This window comes from Dendrobates tinctorius, unplaced genomic scaffold (assembly GCF_039654945.1).
Source record: "Dendrobates tinctorius isolate UK_male_01 unplaced genomic scaffold, ASM3965494v1 ptg000163l, whole genome shotgun sequence".
Classification (NCBI taxonomy): domain Eukaryota; kingdom Metazoa; phylum Chordata; class Amphibia; order Anura; family Dendrobatidae; genus Dendrobates; species Dendrobates tinctorius.
The window spans coordinates 9,520,364-9,541,667 of record NW_027361830.1 but is presented as its reverse complement, the minus strand read 5'-3'; the positions used below and the strand labels follow the sequence as shown (position 1 = coordinate 9,541,667).

General features: G+C 41.9%; 1 protein-coding gene across 2 annotated transcripts in view; it reads right to left on the bottom strand.

The window, feature by feature from the left end:
- The window catches only part of PIGN (phosphatidylinositol glycan anchor biosynthesis class N), a 509,674-nt gene that overhangs the window by 146,478 nt on the left and 341,892 nt on the right, over positions 1-21,304 (bottom strand). For both annotated transcript variants that reach the window (XM_073550192.1, XM_073550191.1), the window contains exons 21-22: positions 16,625-16,727; positions 10,606-10,708 (exon numbers count right to left, since the gene is read on the bottom strand). In XM_073550192.1, coding sequence (XP_073406293.1) covers positions 10,606-10,708; positions 16,625-16,727 — 206 coding nt within the window. The remainder of the gene's footprint in view (positions 1-10,605; positions 10,709-16,624; positions 16,728-21,304) is intronic.

Below are 21,304 nucleotides of genomic sequence, written 5' to 3'. Positions count from 1 at the left end.
CAGGCTTCGGAGTGCTTTCAATTGGCGGCAAAGTGGTTTCCTGCCAATCAAATTTCCAGGCAAAATTCTGCAAAGTTCACATTTCTATTGATTTGCATTTATGAAGCACCTACAATAACTGCAATGGAAGGTTCCACTGAATTGCTACCTCCAAATCACATTAGACCATTATTTTTGTGACTTTTGCCTGAAGACCACAATCCAGATCTACATGTGAAATAGAAAAGCATTCTAAAATTCGCAAAATCACAGGACTCCAATACAAATGAGATTTCTTGTAGCATGATAAAGTTTTTGCTTAAAGGGTGTAGGAGGCCGATAGGGAGGATACTGGACGGATTGTATATCTCTCCCGAAAGCTAACCTGGGTGAGGTATTAAAAGCCGGGTAGTACTTGTTGGGAGCGAAGCTTAGGTGCTGATCCGTTTTATATATGATAGTTCCAGGACGGGTTTTATTGGAGTGATGAGGTTTTAATGGTGGGACTTATCACCCCCACTCACGCTCCTGTACGTGTTTTGCTAGAGGATTAGCCAGCTCAGCTGAGAGATGTCATCCCATTACTGGCACAGAAAAGGCTGAAGGAAAGGCTTCAGAGAGACACAGCCTCCAAACTGATGTGGTGCATTTCTAAGATATGCTTTTTGGTTTGCTGCATTTTGGCTGAAAATAAAAGTTCCACATTTTCTTTATATGGACTGTTTTGGCCTATGTTAAGGTCACGCCACCCTATAAAGGCCCTAGCATGTTACAAGGGGTTGTCCGGTCTAAATTGATAAGTCTGCAGTAATGCTGTATAACTGCAGACCTCTCAATCCCACCAGCACAAGCACAGTGTACTGCGCAGGTTTCCAAGTCATCGGGACCGATGGGTATGTATGAGTTATACAGTACATACTCCCAGCCAGTGGGTAGGGTCTCACTTCCATACACTTGTTCAGAGTGAGGCCGTGCCCTCTAGTCGGCCATGCCCACTGGAAAGCCACATCACTAGAAGGCCTTAATCTATCCAAGTGCATGGAGCGAGGGCATGCCCACTAGACGGGCTCTGCCTGGGAGAATGTATAAGGCATACATACTATCCGGTCCCAACTCAGAAATCGGCGAATCCATGCAGTGAACAGTGCATGAGCTGGGTGGATTCTTAAGTCTGCAGTCACACAGATTGACTGCAGACTTATCAATTTGGACTGGATAACCCATTTAATTTTTTTTTTCCATTTACCATATCACCATTTAAATTAAAGAAAAAAAAAATATCATGGAATTTCCACACAGGACACTAAGTCTAATACTAGACTCATACTTAGTGTTCTGTACAAATTTATATTCAGCAGACCCATTATCATGACAGACAGAATTGCAATGAAAGGTATCGCTACATACAGTAGATGACACGTGATCAACCGCGGATCTTGATGAGGGGGTGTATAGAAGTCATCTGCTCCCGATTCATTTAGTGACTTTTCAAACGCTATTTAAACCAGAATTGTTGGCAAAATTGCTTTGAAAAATGAGGGCCATAATGTAGCATGTTAGGTAACTCATGATTTCCATTAAGAGAGACTCTTTTTCAGATAAGTTACTCCCACACCTATCCATTGTTAGGCAAGGTGTAAAAAGTGAATAAAACAAGTATGTATGGTACAAGTCATGAAAAACAGTTTTTAGGGACAAGTAATTTGAATAATCTCCACCACTGTGCAAAAGACAATGAAGACAGTGTGTACTGAGAAATAACTCAAAAATATTTTTCAATTAAATAAATTAAAATTAACTTTAAAAAATGGTAACTCCTTTGGAAAAAATCTGGATGCAAAGGTAAAGAAAGATGCAAAAAAGGAAAATTTCATAAATGCTATCTGGATCCAGCCATTTACAGCCTTAAAAAGGTTTTCCAAGATAAACTTTTATTTGAGCAAAGAATTATATAAGTATAAAATAACCAAGAGCTGTCCCTTACCCTTCCCATGGATTTATATTTCAGCAAGCCTTTGCTCAAATAAACATTTTCCCTGGAAAACCCCTGTCACGACACAGCTGTCGGGTGACCAGGGGCTCCATTCTTGCCCCTAACACTAGGGGGCACCCTAGCTCACCCTACTCCCTGGGATACTTCTGAAGGTGAAAATGTCGGGGCATCCATTCTTGCCTTATCTCCTGAGTTAGTCATCCGTCTGTTCTCGTCCCTCACCCAGGGAAGAGGGGCGCTATTGTGCACCGGAACACCAGCCCGACAAACAAGGCAACACAAACAAGGGTTAACAGAAAACTCCAGGCATACAAAATATTCACTTACATATAACAGGAATGCACTGGGGCATGGAGGTAGGGGAATAAACCAAAAATAGAGAAGGATAGGGAATTACCACACATACAAAACATGCAACAGTCACAGATAACTCCAACTCTCCTTCTTATATGAACACCTCTCCCTCCGTTAGCCATGCAGCAAATGCTATCTCTGACAAGGATTTGTATCAGAGCCCTGATTATAAGGGGGAAAGGAGTGGCCAACTGAGCTCAGCTGCGAGCACAGAGATTTCTAACATGGCCGATTAACCCCTGTTCTGCCAGGAATAAACACCATTAAAATGAAGGAGAAGTGCTTCTTGTCAGCGCCGGAGTAGAAGCAATCAGATGCTGCGCTCTTCTGGCTCCACGGTGTTGCAGTAATGCCATGACAACCCCTTTAAAGAGTATGATTAAATGTTTGCAACAATACTTTATATTTTTCATCCCATTAATTGTAAGCAAATCAATGGGGTTTCAGGTCATGGGACCCCCACCGATTGCTCTATGCATTCTATTAATTATTCTATTAAATTTGTACTCTCCTCTGTGAGCTTTAACGCAATCATTAGGGGTCTATGGAGCAAGATTCCCATCGGTTTAAGACAAAAATAATATTACATTTTGTTGCAAATTCTTAGTTATTCTTTAACTCCTTCACAACCTTTGATGTACTTATACATCACAGTTGGATATGGGTTCTGACCTATGATGTATAGGTACGTTATGGCGATTGCGTGCGGCACATATTCGTGTGTGTCATAGTGCGCATCATAGCCTGGAGCGGTGCCAGCACTGCCCACTGGCTGTTCCAATAATAATCAATATTGATTGCAGCAGTTGGGAGGCTGGGAGATAGGGGGGGCTCCCTCTCCCTTCCGATCGACACCCTTGCAAAGTCATTGCGAGGGCCCGAGCGTTGTTATGATGACCTCCACGTCACCCAGCTACGGGAGCCTGTTTAGACCTTGCCAGGAGAATTGTCTAAAAGGCTTCAGTCACAGCAGCACCGACAGGAATCATGCATTCCAATGCATTATCACAGCGATCAGAGTAAAAAAAAAAACTAAAGTCCCACTAAGGGACGAAGTAAGAAAATAAAAAATTTTGTTTTTTTCTACATCCGAATTGACCAGACCTATAATACCGTCCCAACAGTTAACCCCTTCACTGAAAAATATTCAGGATTGAGAGTCCTCAGTAGTTGATACCTTTTAATGGCTAACTGAAAAGATGGTAATACATTGCAAGCTTTTGAGACTACTCAGGTCTCTTCATCAGGCTAGACTAATACAAAATCTGAAGTCACATATTTATGCACATATTTATGACTTCAGATTTTGTATTAGTCTAGCCTGATGAAGAGACCTGAGTAGTCTCGAAAGCTTGCAATGTATTACCATCTTTTCAGTTAGCCATTAAAAGGTATCAACTACTGAGGACTCTCAATCCTGAATATTTTTCTATCCACTGGCTAACACGGTACAAAGATATACATCTTCCCCCTTCACTGAAGTATTTCCCCCAGAAAATTATTGCAATTACACATGTTTTGTTATACACATGTTTATTTCCTTTGTGTTTATTGGAACAACACAAAAAAACTGAAAAGAAGGCAAATTGGACATAATTTCACACAAAATATCAAAAATGTGCCAGGTTTCAAACATGTGATACTCGTTGAAACTCAGCTGTGGCAAGAAACAGGTGTGGACAAAATGAAAATCACTCCTCAAACCAGATAAGATGGGGAGAAGTTGAATCTTTGCATTGTGTGTCTGTATGTGCCACACTAAGCATGGAGAACAGAAAGAGAAGAGAACTGTGAGGACTTGAGAACAAAAAAAAAAAGAAGAAAATCCCTTTAAGTTTTCAGTTTTCAGTTGATATGGACATGAGGGCTTGTAGTTTGTGGGAAGATTTGTCATTTTCTACTGTTTTGGGGTACGTATAGTTTTTACTAATATTTAGTTGGGGTGGAAAGCTGAAAATATGGTTATTTTTATTTATTTTTAACCCCTTCATGACCCAGCCTATTTTGACCTTAACGACCTGGCCATTTTTTGCAATTCTGACCAATGTCCCTTTATGAGGTAATAACTCAGGAACGCTTCAACGCATCCTAGCGATTCCGAGATTGTTTTTTCATGACATATTGGGCTTCATGTTAGTGGTAAATTTAGGTCGATAATTTTTGCGTTTATTTGTGAAAAAAAATGGAAATTTGGTGAAAATTTTGCAATTTTCAAATTTTGAATTTTTATTCTGTTAAACCAGAGAGTTATGTGACACAAAATAGTTAATAAATAACATTTCCCACATGTCTACTTTACATCAGCACAATTTTGGAAACAACATTTTTTTTCGTTAGGAAGTTATGAGGGTTAAAAGTTGACCAGCAATTTCTCATTTTTACAACGAAATTTACAAAACCATTTTGTTTAGGGACCATCTCACATTTGAAGTCACTTTGAGGGGTCTATATGGCAGAAAATACCCAAAAGTGACACCATTCTAAAAACTGCACCCCTCAAGGTGCTCAAAACCACATTCAAGAAGATTATTAACCCTTCGGGTGCTTCACAGGAACTAAAGCAACATGGGATGAAAAAATGGACATTTTAATTTTTCCAACCAAAATTTTCTTTTAGCATCAGTTTTTTCATTTTCACATGGGTAACAGGATAAAATGTATCCTAAAATTTGTTGGGCAATTTCTCCTGAGTACACCGGTACCTCATATGTGGTCATAAACCACTGTTTGGGCGCACGGCAGGGCTCAGAAGGCAAGGAGCGCCATTTTGCTTTTTGAATGGAAAATATGCTTGAATATTTAGCGGTTGCCATGTCGCGTTTGGAGAGCACCTGTGTGCCTAAACATTGGAGCTCCCCCACAAGTGACCCCATTTTGGAAACTAGACCCTCCAAGGAACTTATCTAGATGCATAGTGAGCACTTTGAACCCCCAGGTGCTTCACAAATTGATCCGTAAAAAAAAAAAAGTACTTTTTTTTCACAAAAATTTTATTTAGCCTCAGTTTTTTCATTTTCACATGGGCAACAGGATAAAATGGATCCTAAAATTTGTTGGGCAATTTCTCCTGAGTACATTGATACCTCATATGTGGTCATAAACCAATGTTTGAGCGCACTGCATGGCTCAGAAAGGACGGAGTGTCATTTGACTTTTTGAATGGAAAATTAGCTCCAATCGTTAGCGGACACCATGTCGTGTTTGCAGAGCCCGTGTGCGTAAACTTTGGAGCTCCCCTACAAATTACCCCATTTTGGAAACTAGACCCCCTAAGGAACTTATCTAGATGCATAGTGAGCACTTTGAACCCCCAGGTGCTACACAGAAGTAACGCAGAGCCGTTAAAATAAAAATATTTTTTTTCCTCAAAAAATAATTTTTTAGCCTGCTATTTTTTATTTTCACAAGGGTAACAGGATAAATTGGACCCCAAAAGTTGTTGTCCAGCTTGTCCTGAGTACGCTGGTACCCCATATGTGGGGGGGGGGCACTGTTCAGGGACACGTTGGGGCTCGGAAAGGAAGTAGTGACGTTTTGAAATGCCGACTTGATGGAATGGACTGTGGGCGTTATGTTACATTTGCAGAGCCCCTGATGTACCTAAACAGTGGAAACCCCCCACAAGTGACCCCATTTTGGAAACTAGACCCCCCAAGGAACTTATCTAGATGTGTGGTGAGAACTTGGAACCCACAAGGGCTTCACAGAAGTTTATAACGCAGAACCGTGAAAATAAAAAATCATTTTTTTTCCACAAAAATAATTATTTTAGCCCCCCATGTTTTTATTTTCCCAAGGGTAACAGGAGAAATTAGACCCCCAAAGTTGTTGTGCAATTTTTCCTGAGTACCCTGATACCCCATAAGTGGGGGTACACCACTGTTTGGGCACGTCGGGGCTCGAAATGGAGGGAGCACCATTTGACTTTTTGAACGCAAAATTGGCTGGAATAAATGGTGGCTCCATGTCACGTTTGGAGACCCCGTGATGTGCCTAAACAGTGGAAACCCCTCAATTCTATCTCCAACCCTATCCCCAACACACCCCTAACCGATATCCCAACCCTAATCATAACCCTAACCTCAACCCTAATCCCAACACACCCCTAACGAAATCCCAACTCTAACCCTAACCACAAGCCTAACGGTAATCCCAACCCAACCCTAACCCTAATCCCAATTACAACCCTAACCCTAATTCCAACCCTTACCCTTAGTCCAACCCTAACCCTTAGTCCAACCCTAACCCTAACCCTTAGTCCAACCCTAACCCTATTTCTAACCCTAACCCTAATTCCAACCCTAGCCCTAACCCTAGCCCTAACCCTAGCCCTAGCCCTAACCCTAGCCCTAGCCCTAGCCCTAATGGAAAAATAAAAAAAAAAATATTGTTTTTTTATTATTTGTCCCTACCTATGGGGGTGATAAGGGGGGCGGTGATTTACTTTTTTTTAATTTTGATCACTATGAAAGTTTATTATAGTGATCAAAATAAATGAATGAATCTGCAGCGCTGCAGATTCGATTCGGCGCACTGCGCATGCGCCCGTCATCTTCCAAGATGGCGGCGCCCATGACGCTGGATGGCGGGACACCGAGACAGATAGCGGGAGATTGGAGGCACAAAGGAGGGTGAGAGGGGGTGATCGGAGGGCTGAGGGGGTGATCGGAGGGCTGGGGGGGTGATCGGAGGGCTGGGGGGGGAGGGAAGGCGGGGGACAGATTATGACGGCGGCTGTCGATCGGTGCCGTCAGACGGTGGCGGCAGCCGATCGGTGCCGTCAGTCGGTGTGGCTGGGGTCGGGTCTCGGTGTCCAGCCATGTCCGATGCTATTTCAGCATCGGCCATGGCTGGATTGTAATATTTCACCAATTTTCATTGGTGAAATATTACAATCGCTCTGATTGGCAGTTTCACTTTTAACAGCCAATCAGAGCGATCGTAGGCACGTGGGGGCTAAGCCACACCCCCAGGTGTTAACTCTGAAGGGTCCTTTGTGTGCAGGTCAGGTGACCTTTCAGTGACCCCGGTCACCAGACCCGCAGGGGGGCAATCAATTCATGACGCCACATAGGCGTCATGGGTCGTATTGTCACGACTTTTCATGACGCCTACGTGGCGTCAAAGGTCGTGAAGGGGTTAAACATAATGCAGCATGTAGAAAAAGTAATGAGTTATTTTTTATCGCTCATTACAATTTTAACATTGGAAGAGAGAAGATGGCATATTGACCAAAGGATGTAATGGGTTGAAAGGTCAGGATCAGAGGTTTCTCTGTCAATTACTACTAAGTTCTTGCTATTCATTGCACAGGCACAGCTTTTGCACCCTTGTGATTCCATCATGTACATGTACAGTATGACGCCCTCAGAGACGGCATCCTATGACGTACATTTCCATGCATTAAGGGATAACATGTTGTGCATTTTTTTTTTTTTATAACAAACAGTGTCTACGATTATTTCTTTGTCAATAATGTCTGTTGTATGAATCTTCCACAATGATACAAACAATGAAGTAATGCACCTTTAGGAAAAATGCATTCTTTTCCGTATATTTCCAGGTGTGAATTTGAAAAAAATCTCATTGGTATACCTTTATAAATAGATGGGCTATAGTAAGCTACAATTTTTTTCAACATTTCCCACATTGTCATTCCAATAAAGAATATGTGTAGGTCACTATAAGGCGGTGAACATTTGATATTCTGCAGGCCTACACCCTATAAAGTGACCTTTATGAAAGACCAGAAAGCCAATGATCACACAAGTAAACAAACATATTGAACTGCCTGAAGGTGAAACTAATGAAGTTGTTTGCTTCTTTCTTAGAAGGGTCTAAGCGATGAGAACATGAGAATGACAAAGCTATACCTTAAACCAGTGCAAACAAATACTTAAAAAATGTGAGAAGTCCAATCAGTTTAGAATGCCTCCTTATTGTACCACCATGGGCAGAAACTGGAAAAGTAGCATCACTGGATCCATATTACTTGAAATGTGGACAAGTAAATTCCAATCAATTCAACTCCAACAACGGATCAAAGGACGTCCACTCTACATAGCCACATTTATGTATGAAGCTTTCAATTAGTCATTGAATATACCATTATATGTTTAGCCTCTTGCTTACAGTACAATCATACAGTTTCTAGTTTTTGCTAATTAGTGTCTTTCATTTTTGAATTTTAAGCTTTTGTACGTTTCCTTAGCGTTAACTAAAACAGGAAAAATTAATATAGTTTTGGAGTATTCCAAGTTATCGTCCTCCATTATCATTACATCTTACATTTCTAAGACTTCTCTACAGTAAATAATGATCTGATATCATCACATATATGATTTTTAAAGGGAACCTGACAGCTAACATATGCTGCCTGATCCACTGCCTTATGACACTGGTTGTATGATTTCAGATATTTTTATCACCATAGCTTGACAGAGCGCATGGGAGACTAGTTGGACAGGAGGGTCCAGGCAGCTTCTCTCCGCCCCCTTGCCTGGAACTACATGTCTTTCCTATCATGTGTGTAAAGCGAGAGACCTGTATCTAAGGGGTAACGTTTCTCCTTGTGGAGAGTGACAATCGGTAGCACTAGAGTTCAAGTCCTTTTCCTCTCTGAAAAGGCAATTTGCATATTTATTATCCTACAGGAGCATACATGGCCTACAAGTCTCCTCACTTTGACATGCAAGGCCTTTCTTGTCACTCTCCACAAGGAGAAATGTTACCCCTTAGATCCCAGTCTTAGGCTATGTGCATACGTAGATTTTGGTCCTGCGGATTTTTCCGCGCGGATTTGTAAAAATCCGCAGGTAAAATCTCAGGTCAAAAGACCTGCGGTTTACCTGCGGATTAGCCTGTAGTTTAGCCCTTCTGTTTCACACCTCTACAATGGAGAAGGTGTGAAACCGCAGCGGAATCCGCACAATGAATTGACATGCTGCGGATTTGAACCCGCAGCAAATCCGCATGGAAAAATCCGCAGCATGTGCACAGCATTTTCCAGTTTACCATTGAAAACAATAGTACTGTACAACGCACCTAAATATAATGCGGACCCGCAGAGCCTGAAACGCTGCAGGTCCGCAGCAGAATCCGCACTGTGTGCACATAGCCTAAAGCCTTTCACCTAGCCAAATCAGATCTCATACTTTGGAGTAACAAGGGGCAACACCTCAAAACGCTGAGTCTGCAATTTGAGTTTCTGGTTTGGCTTTTATCCTAAGGGCCCCGTCACACATAGCGACGCACCAGCGATCCCGACAACGATATGACCTTGTCAGGATTGCTGGTGTGTCGCTACATGATCGCTGGTGAGCTGCCAAACAGGCAGCTTCACCAGCGATCAGCACCAGCGACGCGCGGGTAACAAGCGACGCACGTCACTTAGTTACCCACTGTGTACCTTAGTTACCAGCGCGCTGGTGCAGGGAGCTGGTAACCAAGGTACACATCAGGTTTCTAAGCACCGCGCGGCACTTAGAAACCCAAAGTGTACCTTGGTTACCAGCTACCTGCACCAGCGTGCTGGAAACTAAGGTACACATCGGGTTTCTAAGCGCTGCGTGCCGCTTAGAAACCCGATGTGTACCTTGGTTACCAGCTCCCTGCACCAGCGTGGTGGTAACTAAGGTACACATCTGGTTTCTAAGTGCTGTGCGCCGCTTAGAAACCCGATGTGTACCTTAGTTACCAGCGCCAGCTCGTTACCAGCGATGCGTGCTGGCCAGCGATCAAAAAAATGTCCTGGCCATTCCAGGACGATCAGCGATACCCAGCAGGGGGGCCGGTCGCTGGTAAGTGTCACACACAGAGATCTCGCTGGTGAGATCGCTGTTGCGTCACAAAACTTGTGACTCAGCAGCGATCTCACTAGCGAGATCGCTGTGTGTGACGGGGGCTTAAGTCACGTGGCAAGGCTCGTTAAAGGGTAGATGTTGACTTTTAGGATTACTACGTCTAATAGGTGCTACTAAAGTTTACGTCCTCGTCTTCTCTGAAGAGACAACTTGCATAGGGAGAAACCTGTGACTCCAGGGCAGCGGGAGGGGAAAAGAAGCCAGGGATCAGCCTGTCCATGGATCAGGCAGCAAGTACTGTAGGAACTGTCAGGTTTTGCGTAAGCCAAACTGAAAAACAAAGAATTATTACTAAGTTTAAAATGCCTTTTCATTTTGGAGGCCAATATTTGTCATGTTCACTAATCCCCAATGTTTTCTCACTGTAGGATATTTTGGAGCAATATAACTGATTTTTTTTTTTATTACAACTCTTACCTTTTGATTGAATGAAAGCCCTTGTTTTACTAGAGTTTCCTGCTCTATAAATATCCACACAAACATTAAACATGACAGCGCCACAGGGAAGAATGCTTCATACCTATGTTACACAAGAGAAAGTAGAGAGGGTGAGCCGCTTACAGAAGAGTGGAGTGATTAAGAACAACAACGTAAGACTCATACCGGGACGCTAAGGCTAAGTGTACACGTACTTTTTTTGCCCTGCGGATTTTTCCGTGCAGAATTGAAGAAATCCGCAGGTCAAATGACCTGCATTTTTCCTGCGGGTTTCTTCCATTTTTCATGCGGTTTTCTTGTGGTTTTTGTGCGGTTTTCCACTGCTGTTTTGCCCCTGCGGATTTGGAGACAGGGGAGGTGGAAAACCGCACAAAAGAAGTGACATGCTGCTGATTTTGTACCGCAGGAAAACCGCACGGAAAAATCCGCAGCGTCAGCACAGCGGTTTTTTTTTTCTATTGATTTTCATGCTACTGTACATCAGAATGCGGATATGCAGCGTTTCTGCGTGGTAAAATCCGCTGCGGATCCGCTGGAAATCTGCATCGTGTGCACACAGCCTAAAATTCTCAACGTTATTAGTCTATTTGTAAATAATATCACAAACCCAAAAAGAGAAAAAAAACAAAAAAATACACAACATTGACAAGGCCGCTCAATTGAAAAATAGTCAATCCAGTTTCCCAATGTGTGACGATTTTTTTTTGTCTTTTTATCAGATCAAACTGGCAATAAAAATAAGAATTACATGCATTATTATCAGGCCGGTCAAAAATCAAAAGTCCAGCCAATATAGTAATACGCATAGCCAACATGGGAAAAAAGTGCCACATCAATATATTAATTACGGTAAATCTTGATGAAGCTGCATCTTGGTATGTAGCATTATATGCATAGGAGTTTGGGAAAAAAAGATCCACTTGTTTGTGGTTGTGTCAAAGCTCTTGAATAGGGCTAAGCTGTAATACAAGACCCATAGCGGCGCTGTTTTTGGATCAAAAGGATTTTTGTTATACAATTATATTGTACTCAGTGCTGAACCCCCCTCAGGTTTCCTGCCATCAGCACTCATCGGGGGCATCACAATGGCACTGCAGCCGCTGATTGGATGGTTTCCTAAAATTTTGGAAGAATTTTGGTATGGAATAGTGCTGCTGATCCGGGAGAAATGTTTTACCATTTCCCAGACCTCATAATGAAAGTTCGCCCTGTAGTGGACAATCCCCTTAATGTTTAAGGGGCTGATAGAAACAGGTTAGCACTAAAACCCACCTTCAGTTCTGTGACACTTCAACTTCAAGCTGTCGTGCTACAAAAACTCTGTGTAGCCCCAGCCTTAGCGCTTCAGTAATGCAACTTAATATCAGTAGTATCAGTTAACAGACCTGACATCACTGATGGTTGAATCCTAGCAAATTGGAAATTTGATTAATTTTGAAGGTGGGAAATCACGGCACTCAAGAAAAATATACTGCTCCAATCTATAGTTTGTTTCAACTATATAACAAACTAGTTTAGACAATAACTGTCAGTTTTGCAGTATTTGATGATTACTACTTTAATACATGATTGATTAAAAATAATCTAATGATCACAATTTATATTCTACCATTAAGGGGTTATTCCCAAAATCACAATGTGGTCTTACAGTTGTGGCCAAAAGTATTGACACCCCTGCAATTTTGTCAGATAATACTCAGTTTCTTCCTGAAAATGATTGCAAACACAAATTCTTTGGTATTATTATCTTCATTTAATTTGTCTTAAATGAAAAAACACAAAAAGAATTGTCCTAAAGCCAAATTGGATATAATTCCACACCAAACATAAAAAAGAGGGTGGACAAAAGTATAATGTGATGCTTCTCTAATTTGTGTAATTAACAGCACCTGTAACTTACCTGTGGCTCTTAACAGGTGTTGGCAATAACTAAATCACACTTGCAGCCAGTTGACATGGATTAAAGTTGACTCAACCTCTGTCCTGTGTCCTTGTGTGTACCACATTGAGCATGGAGAAAAGAAAGAAGACCAAAGAACTGTCTGAGGACTTGAGAAACCAAATTGTGAGGAAGCATGAGCAATCTCAAGGCTACAAGTCCATCTCCAAAGACCTGAATGTTCCTGTGTCTACCGTGCGCAGTGTCATCAAGAAGTTTAAAGCCCATGGCACTGTGGCTAACCTCCCTAGATGTGGACGGAAAAGAAAAATTGACAAGAGATTTCAACGCAAGATTGTGCGGATGTTAGATAAAGAACCTCGACTAACATCCAAACAAGTTCAAGCTGCCCTGCAGTCCGAGGGTACGACAGTGTCAACCCGTACTATCCGTCGGCGTCTGAATGAAAAGGGACTGTATGGTAGGAGACCCAGGAAGACCCCACTTCTTACCCCGAGACATAAAAAAGCCATGCTGTAGTTTGCCAAAACTTACCTGAAAAAGCCTAAAACGTTTTGGAAGAATGTTCTCTGGTCAGATGAGACAAAAGTAGAGCTTTTTGGGAAAAGGCATCAACATAGCATTTACAGGAGAAAAAAAGAGGCATTCAAAGAAAAAAACACGGTCCCTACAGTCAAACATGGCGGAGGTTCCCTGATGTTTTGGGGTTGCTTTGCTGCCTCTGGCATTGGACTGCTTGACCGTGTGCATGGAATTATGAAGTCTGAAGACTACCAACAAATTTTGCAGCATAATGTAGGGCCCAGTGTGAGAAAGCTGGGTCTCCCTCAGAGGTCATGGGTCTTCCAGCAGGACAATGACCCAAAACACACTTCAAAAAGCACTAGAAAATGGTTTGAGAGAAAGCACTGGAGACTTCTAAGGTGGCCAGCAATCAGTCCAGACCTGAATCCCATAGAACACCTGTGGACAGATCTAAAAGTGGCAGTTTGGAGAAGGCACCCTTCTAATATCAGGGACCTGGAGCAGTTTGCCAAAGAAGAATGGTGTAAAATTCCAGCAGAGCATTGTAAGAAACTCATTGATGGTTACCGGAAGCGGTTGGTCGCAGTTATTTTGGCTAAAGGTTGTGCAACCAAGTATTAGGCTGAGGGTGCCAATACTTTTGTCTGGCCCATTTTTGGAGTTTTGTGTGAAATGATCAATGTTTTGCTTTTTGCTTCATTCTCTTTTGTGTTTTTTCATTTAAGACAAATTAAATGAAGATAATAATACCAAAGAATTTGTGTTTGCAATCATTTTCAGGAAGAAATTGAGTATTATCTGACAAAATTGCAGGGGTGTCAATACTTTTGGCTACAACTGTATAGTAATGTAAATCTACTATGTTGCACATATCATCAACCAAAGGATGCCCTTCCAGGCCCTATTTACCCTATAGTTGCCATTGATTCTATCCTGTAGTTCCAATGTTACAGTCCAAGCATGCACTTTGGAGTTTGTCACCTGGCCTTCAACAAAGCTCTGCTGTTGCTTCAACATGGACAATTGTATGTAATCTATGTTTAGAATTCACACTATACTTCTGTGCACTGTATGTACACAACTCTGCCTGAATGATTTAATGTTCTGCCATCTACATCAACATAGCTGCAAGTGTATTTTTACATCATTGTTTTGTTAGCTAGTTTCTTGCAGTACTCAACTATAGTATGCTGTGCTTTTTCTCCACTACTGAATTTTAAATAACTAGGCCCAGAAGAGCTAAGACAAGCAGGACTGAACTGTGTTTGATGCTAGATGCAGAAAGATCAGTGATGTGAATCAGCAAATACCGCTCTGTTGATGCATATGACAGAAGATAATCCTTTGGCATATGCATTGTGACAAAGTCACTGGTAAAGTACTGGAGGGGAGATATGAATCACTGTGCTTAATGGCGTCAGTGATGTGAAATCCAGAGTATTTTCCTCCAGCACACTAAGTGCCATGAGGGGTTAAGTTATTTTTTATAATAGAAAACCTACAAAAGACAAAATGAAAAAAACCCTGCTGTAATTAAAGTAAAAAGTAAAAGTGCATTTAAATCATACAGAGTTCTTAGTAATACTGTATTTGATCAAACATAGCATAAAAGCAGTCCCACCATCGACAAGGTGACTCTGTGGTCGGGGTGGTCCAACGCTGTCTAATATTAAAAAGCTTATCATGTGTCAAAGTTAACGTCTGTGTGAATAAGGGCAGACAAGGACCGGGTCCTAACCACTGGACACCAGTCAGGGGAAGCCTTTAAATACAATTTCCAGCTCAGGAGAGGGAGGCCACACCCCAGCTTGCACAGAATGCAAAAATACAAAGAAAAAACACAAAAATTGAGCTTGGTTTGAGTTGGTACACATGCAGCATATAAATGCATGTTCACATGGCCAAAAAGCATACAAAGCCTACAAAAGACAAAATGAAAAACCCTGCTGTAATTAAATAAGTAAAAAGCAAAAGTGCATTTAAATCATACAGAGTTCTTAGTAATACTGTATTTGATCAAACATAGCATAAAAGTCGTCCCACCATCGACAAGGTGACTCTGTGGTCGGGGCGGTCCTACACTGTCTAATATTAAAAACCTTATCATTTGTCAAAGTTGACGTCTGTGTGAATAAGGGCAGACAAGGACCGGGTCCCAACCACTGGACACCAGTCAGGGGAAGCCTTTAAATACAATTTCCAGCTCAGGAGAGTGAGGCCACACCCGGCTTGCACAGAATGCAAAAATACAAAGAAAAAACACAAAAATTGAGCTTGGTTTGAGTTGGTACACATGCAGCATATAAATGCATGTTCACATGGCCAAAAAGCATACAAAACCTACAAAAGACAAAATGAAAAAAACCCTGCTGTATTTTTTATAATAGGCTGGCTTTTATGTGGACATCCATAGAGCTTGTGGGAGGATGTCCAACTTATCTCCACTCCAGGGTGTGGTCTGGGGCTTAAACAGCTGGACTCCAGAGGCAGTCTTTGTTCAGCATGACTGGAGGGAGGACTCCAGTGGTTTGTGTACTAAGGAGGAAAGACTCAATCTGTGTTGCTCTACAGCGGGCTGCTACCCACAAACATATGTATTGTGTTACAGCATTTTTTTTTCTTTGGTATTTTCCTGTTTTTGCCTGAAGGGCTGTGTTTTACTTTCCCCTTCTTGTTGGTATATGCAGCCATACAATAAACCAACCTAAGATTTGAGACAGTGTTCCTGTTTTCTAACTCCGTTTACTGCCGAGTGAGTTGAACTACCAGAGCATCAACAAAGGAGAATTAGCAGCTTCACATAACTGACTTGTCGCAAAAGGAATCAAACACACTACAGCCTTGTTTTTCTCAGTCTGCCCATCTATTTCAAGCTCTGTATTCAATGAAGAGCGGAGCAGTGTGGGACAGTTGAGCTCTGCTGGAAACTAGCTAACAGAGCAATGATGTAAACACACACACGCAATTATGTAGATGGCAGAAGAAGAAATCTTTCATGCACAGTTGTGTGTAGGACCATAGAGTATGCATCAAACATCTGTAGTGAAGCAATAAAAATGAGCACAGTATATGTCAACTTAACTGTAATGCTTTACACATTCATCAGTCAGTTGGCATCCAGCACAGCTCAGTCATCCGAGTCATCAACTCAAACTGGTCAGGCTGATAAGGAGCACACAGATGAAGGCGGGAGAGGTCTGCAGAACTGAGGAGAAGCAGGATGCTGCTTTGAAATGTTGTAAAAGCAGTGTAGGATCAAAACTGCCCATTCAGCTATGTGTTACTGGATGCAGAGTTGGGCATATGAAGAGTAAGAAAGAAAACAAAGATTCAAAAAAATAAACTTTATGTTTTATTTGTTCTGTATGTTAACAATTAGTATTCATTTTGTGTGTTTTCGGAAAAATAATGTGACTGTGGGAATAACCCTTTAAGGTGGCATAAAACACCTTGTACTGTGGAGGTAATAAAATCTACAGTAAATTAACCAGTTTATGAAATCAAACACCAAACTTGATCCCAAGGTTGAATTTAAAATCTACAGTACAACTGAAAATAACCAAAAAGCATTACCCTGTGCTAAGCAGAAGATAGGAGGACATGAAAGAAAGAAAAATGCTCAAGAGCCGCTGGAACAGGAACGTGGAACTGAGTAATGGCACAACTATGGAGAAAGCTGAAAAAGAAAAGAAGAGAGTGGTATTATTAGAACCCATCACATTTCATTACATCATGTCTGCCAAACATTATGCAGATCGGCAATGAAACAAAAAGCAGAACATAAATCTCTGCGTTCTGCCCGTTATCCTTGTTTACTTGTGCTTACCCCGAGCCAATTGGACTGAGCTGATAGAAAACATACGGGAAATCAGATAAACGCTGTAAAGTTCTTTCGTACCTTTCTCAGACATGAAGACAGAGCTGTCTCATTCAATGATAATTTCCAAACAGCAAGAGGCATACCACGTTGGGTTTAATGTGATTACACTATGTTTCTGCTCGCTAATTGCTTTTAACATCAGCAATAAGGTGTGGTAAGGACACTCTGCCTGCTGAGTGGCAGCAGAAGGATAGACTCATGTTATTTTTGGAAAATGTACTTAAAAAGGCACATAATTCAGACGAGACAGCACAGCATAAATATTCTCTGTGCTTAGGCTGGTTTCACATTGGCGCTTTTTAAGCGCACGCACGGCCGGGGGTAGCTCCGCCCCCGAGCCGGCTCTCTGCCCGGCGTGCCCGCCCCTTGCTTGTAGCGCCGCCTCCTAGCGGACAGCGGCGCCTGCGATCGGCGCACCATATCTTTAGCATAGGGTGCGCTAGTTGCGCTTTGACCTGCGCTGCGCACTTTTGACGGTGCGCCGTGCGCGCCAAAATCCGAAAAGTTGGATTTTGGCGCGCACGGCGCACCGTCAAAAGTGCGCAGCGCAGGTCAAAGCGCAACTAGCGCACGGCCTGCGCACGATCTGCGCACCCTATGCTAAAGATAGGGTGCGCCGATCGCAGGCGCCGCTGTCCGCTAGGAGGCGGTGCTACAAGCAAGGGGCGGGCACGCCGGGCAGAGAGCCGGCTCGGGGGCGGAGCTACCCCCGGCCGTGCGTGCGCTTAAAAAGCGCTAATGTGAAACCAGCCTTAGATGTCCCCATAAAAGCAAGTTTGATTTTAACTCTCTTTTGAACAAGCTTTGAAAATGTAATTTCTTAAAGGGGTTGTGTGGTTTGGAAATTTTACATTGTGGATTCCCATAATCTCAGTTGACCATTGACTGGTATCCTGCCTTAGGAAATCAATCAGAATAACAGGTCATGCCCCTACGGTAAATCAATGATCAGTGGTTAAGTAATACACATGGGTGACCACTGCTCTGTTCACTTCTATGGGGCTGATGGAGATGGCTTAGTAATATCTCCAACACTCTCATACAGTTAATGAAGCAGAGGTCAGGCATGCACACTACACTCTATTCATACCGGTCTCTTAGACTATTGTTCCAGAAATTAGTGTCCAACTAGTTTGTCCTTATATTATTTATTTGTATTTTTTATTTTATCATAAGATAGATATGATTCTCTCATGGAAGTTTATATTAATTTACTGATTATTTTCCAAGCACATCCCCTGGTATGTTGTTTCAAGCATGTACTACTCATTCAGTAAAATAAAATTTTCTCACCTTGATTCTAGCTTTGATAGATTTGTAAAATTGCAAAGATAACTTTGTAAGTTACCACTTTTATCAAGAATGGCGGGATTTTTAACTGTACAGTTTACTATCCAGGACCTAGGTTACCGGCCACCTCTTCAATCTCAGAGATGGCCGGTTCCTAGGCAACGAGAGTGCGCTTGCACACTCTTTGCTTCAATGGCTAAAAATGCTGCTCTGAAGTCACTCTTCCCATGTATACAGACGCAAAGCTGCCTCTGCTGGCCATGAGGAAGCGGCGTGACCATGCTGCTGAGCTATATTGCACATTATTAGAAGAGTACTGCAGCTCCTGGCAAGCGAGAAAACCCCTTTTAGACCTTCCATGATTTTTGAAGCCCATTTATGGATAGTTATATTTTACTTTATATTTTATCAATGTATGTAAGAACGGAGCACAGAATCCAAAATATAGTTTCAATATAACTCTAAAGGGGGGATCACAATCCCTTTGTAGTGTTTAAATAGTAACTCAAGCATTTGACTTTCCATACTGTGTGCTCATACTATTCACTTAAATTAAAGCAATCGACACATACTGTTCGGGCATGGACGCCGAATACGGACTTGTCTAGGTAGTCCGTGTTACTGTTTGAATTTGACACCCCGAACATCGGGTGTTTCCCACGCTGTCATCTGCATTTAAATAAATAATTTTAAAGAACAGCGTGGGGTCCCCCATTTTTGAAAACCAGCCAAGCTAAAACATACAGCTGTGGGCTGGTATTCTAAGGCTGGCAAGGGACCATGGATATTCCCCCACCCTGGCCTAAAAATAGCAGCCCACAGCCACCCCAGAAAAAGTGCATCAGTGGATTAAGCGTAAGGTATCTTTGTTGTTTATTATTTTCTGTTTTGGTTTTTTACAGGTGACAAGGGCTTCAATGGAATGGGCATAAGTAGAATGTAACTTTATCATTTTTAAATAAATTTGTAAACCGGTGTTGATTTTTATTTCAAATAAAGAACTTTTGGGTGTTTTTTATTTACAATATTACTATGGGGTTAGTAATGGATAGATGTCTTATAGACGCGTATCCATTCCTAACCTGTGGGCTTGGCGTCACCTGACAAAACAAAGGTAACATCAAGCTCACAACTATTACCCCACTTGCCATTGCCACAGGGCACATTGGGAGAACCGGGCAAAGCGCCATAATTGGTGCATCTAATAATTAACCTTTTCTTGGGCAGCTGCAGACAGCTATTTTTAGGCTGGAGGGGCCAATATCTATGGCCCCTTACCAGCCTGAGAATACCAGTCCTAAGTAGTCTGCTTTAACTTGGCTGGTTGTCAAAAATGGGGGGACCCTATGCCATTTTTAAAAATTATTTATTTAAATGATTAAAATAATGGCGTGGGGACCCCTCTATTGGATAGCCATCCATGATAATGCTGACAACTGATGGTTGCAGCCTGAAGCAGTCAGTTTTGCCATGCTGGTTATGAAAAATAAACAGACCCCACGTCAACTTTTTAAACATTTATTTATAGCATAGATGCCAGCTGATGAACACTCCCATCAGTGGCACCTGCTCTCGCGGTTACAGCTCCAGCAAGCATAGGTTGATGGGAGTAGTACTCTCTCATCAGTAGACACCTGTGACCGGAGGTACACTTTTTACTGCCAGTAACAGCTGCTGCCTCTTGCTGTCATCTGATGCAGATGACAGTGTGGCAAATAAAGGATATTCAGGCCCCCAAATCATTTGAATGGGGTCCGGGTTTGAGTATGGGTACTATTAAAGTACCCGAACTGAACTTTTTTAATCGTTCGTCCGAACCCGCTGGACCCGAACATCCAGGGGTTCGCCCATCACTAGCCATCAGAAATCAGTATACTTTCTACTCAGAAGTTCTGGATAACACCCAATACAATACCCTGTACATTTTATTTGCCATGGCAGCAGATGCCTGGCACTTCCGTAAAGTTGAGCTTTCTGTTTACAGTTCACTAATACACCCAAGTCTTTTTCATTCACATTTTTTCCTGTGTTTTACTATTTAGTACATAATTGTGCATTTTGCTTCCTTGGGCACAAGGTATGACCTAACATTTATCCACATTAAATTTATTTGCCATTTTTCTGCTAAACTTTTCATGCTCCACAAATTATCTCTCTCTATAACTTAATTAAGGTCTTTAAATTATTCCACACATTTAAAAAGAGGACCCAATACTGACCCTGTGCTACTAAGAACGGTGACCTAATCAAAGTATTTTTCATTACACATATGTATGGGCATTTTCTTATGGTGGATCATAAAACCTTTAAAAGAGAATCTGTCAGCATGATTTCACATCCCAAACTATTTATGTGTGTATAAAAAAACAAAACAGGCAGAGATGCCCAATGCTAACTATAATGCATCCCGTGTGAACAGAGGCCACAGTTTACAGAACCATTTGGGCCCAACTGCACCCTGAAAAGATAAAAAGTGCACAAAAACATATCAATATATGTAAGGTATTGGTTAATATTATGGCCATAATACGTAAGCTGGCAAACTATTATCAAAGTTCCTTACACTTGCCAGTCCTACTCTAACATGAAAACCACAGAAAGAGGCTTACGTATTATGGCCATATAATGGTTCTGTAAACTGTGGCCTCTGTTCACACAGGATGCACTATAGTTAGCACTGGGCAGCCCCCCTATATGGTGCTACTAAGAGGCTGTGAACCATATGCTTTGCATTCCCTGTGTGAACATTGCCACATATGGATTATTTTTATGCACTGGTGTGCCACATGGCCAATCCCTGATTGCAGGCTGGCTGTTTCATTAGGTATTATTGCACCTGTGCAATTGCCATTTTACTTGGGTCTGCTGCACCCTGTTAGTGCATTTGTATTGAAGCCTGTTTATACAAGTAAGAATCTCTGCCTGTTTTGTTTTTTTCTCAAATATTGGAGGATTCTTTCCTCTTTCTGCGGTTTTCATGTTAGAGTAGGACTGGCAAGTGTAAGGTATTTATGTGTGTATGTAGATGTTCTCCATTACTGAGAAGATAGAATTAGACTTACCGGTAATTCGGTTTCTAGAAA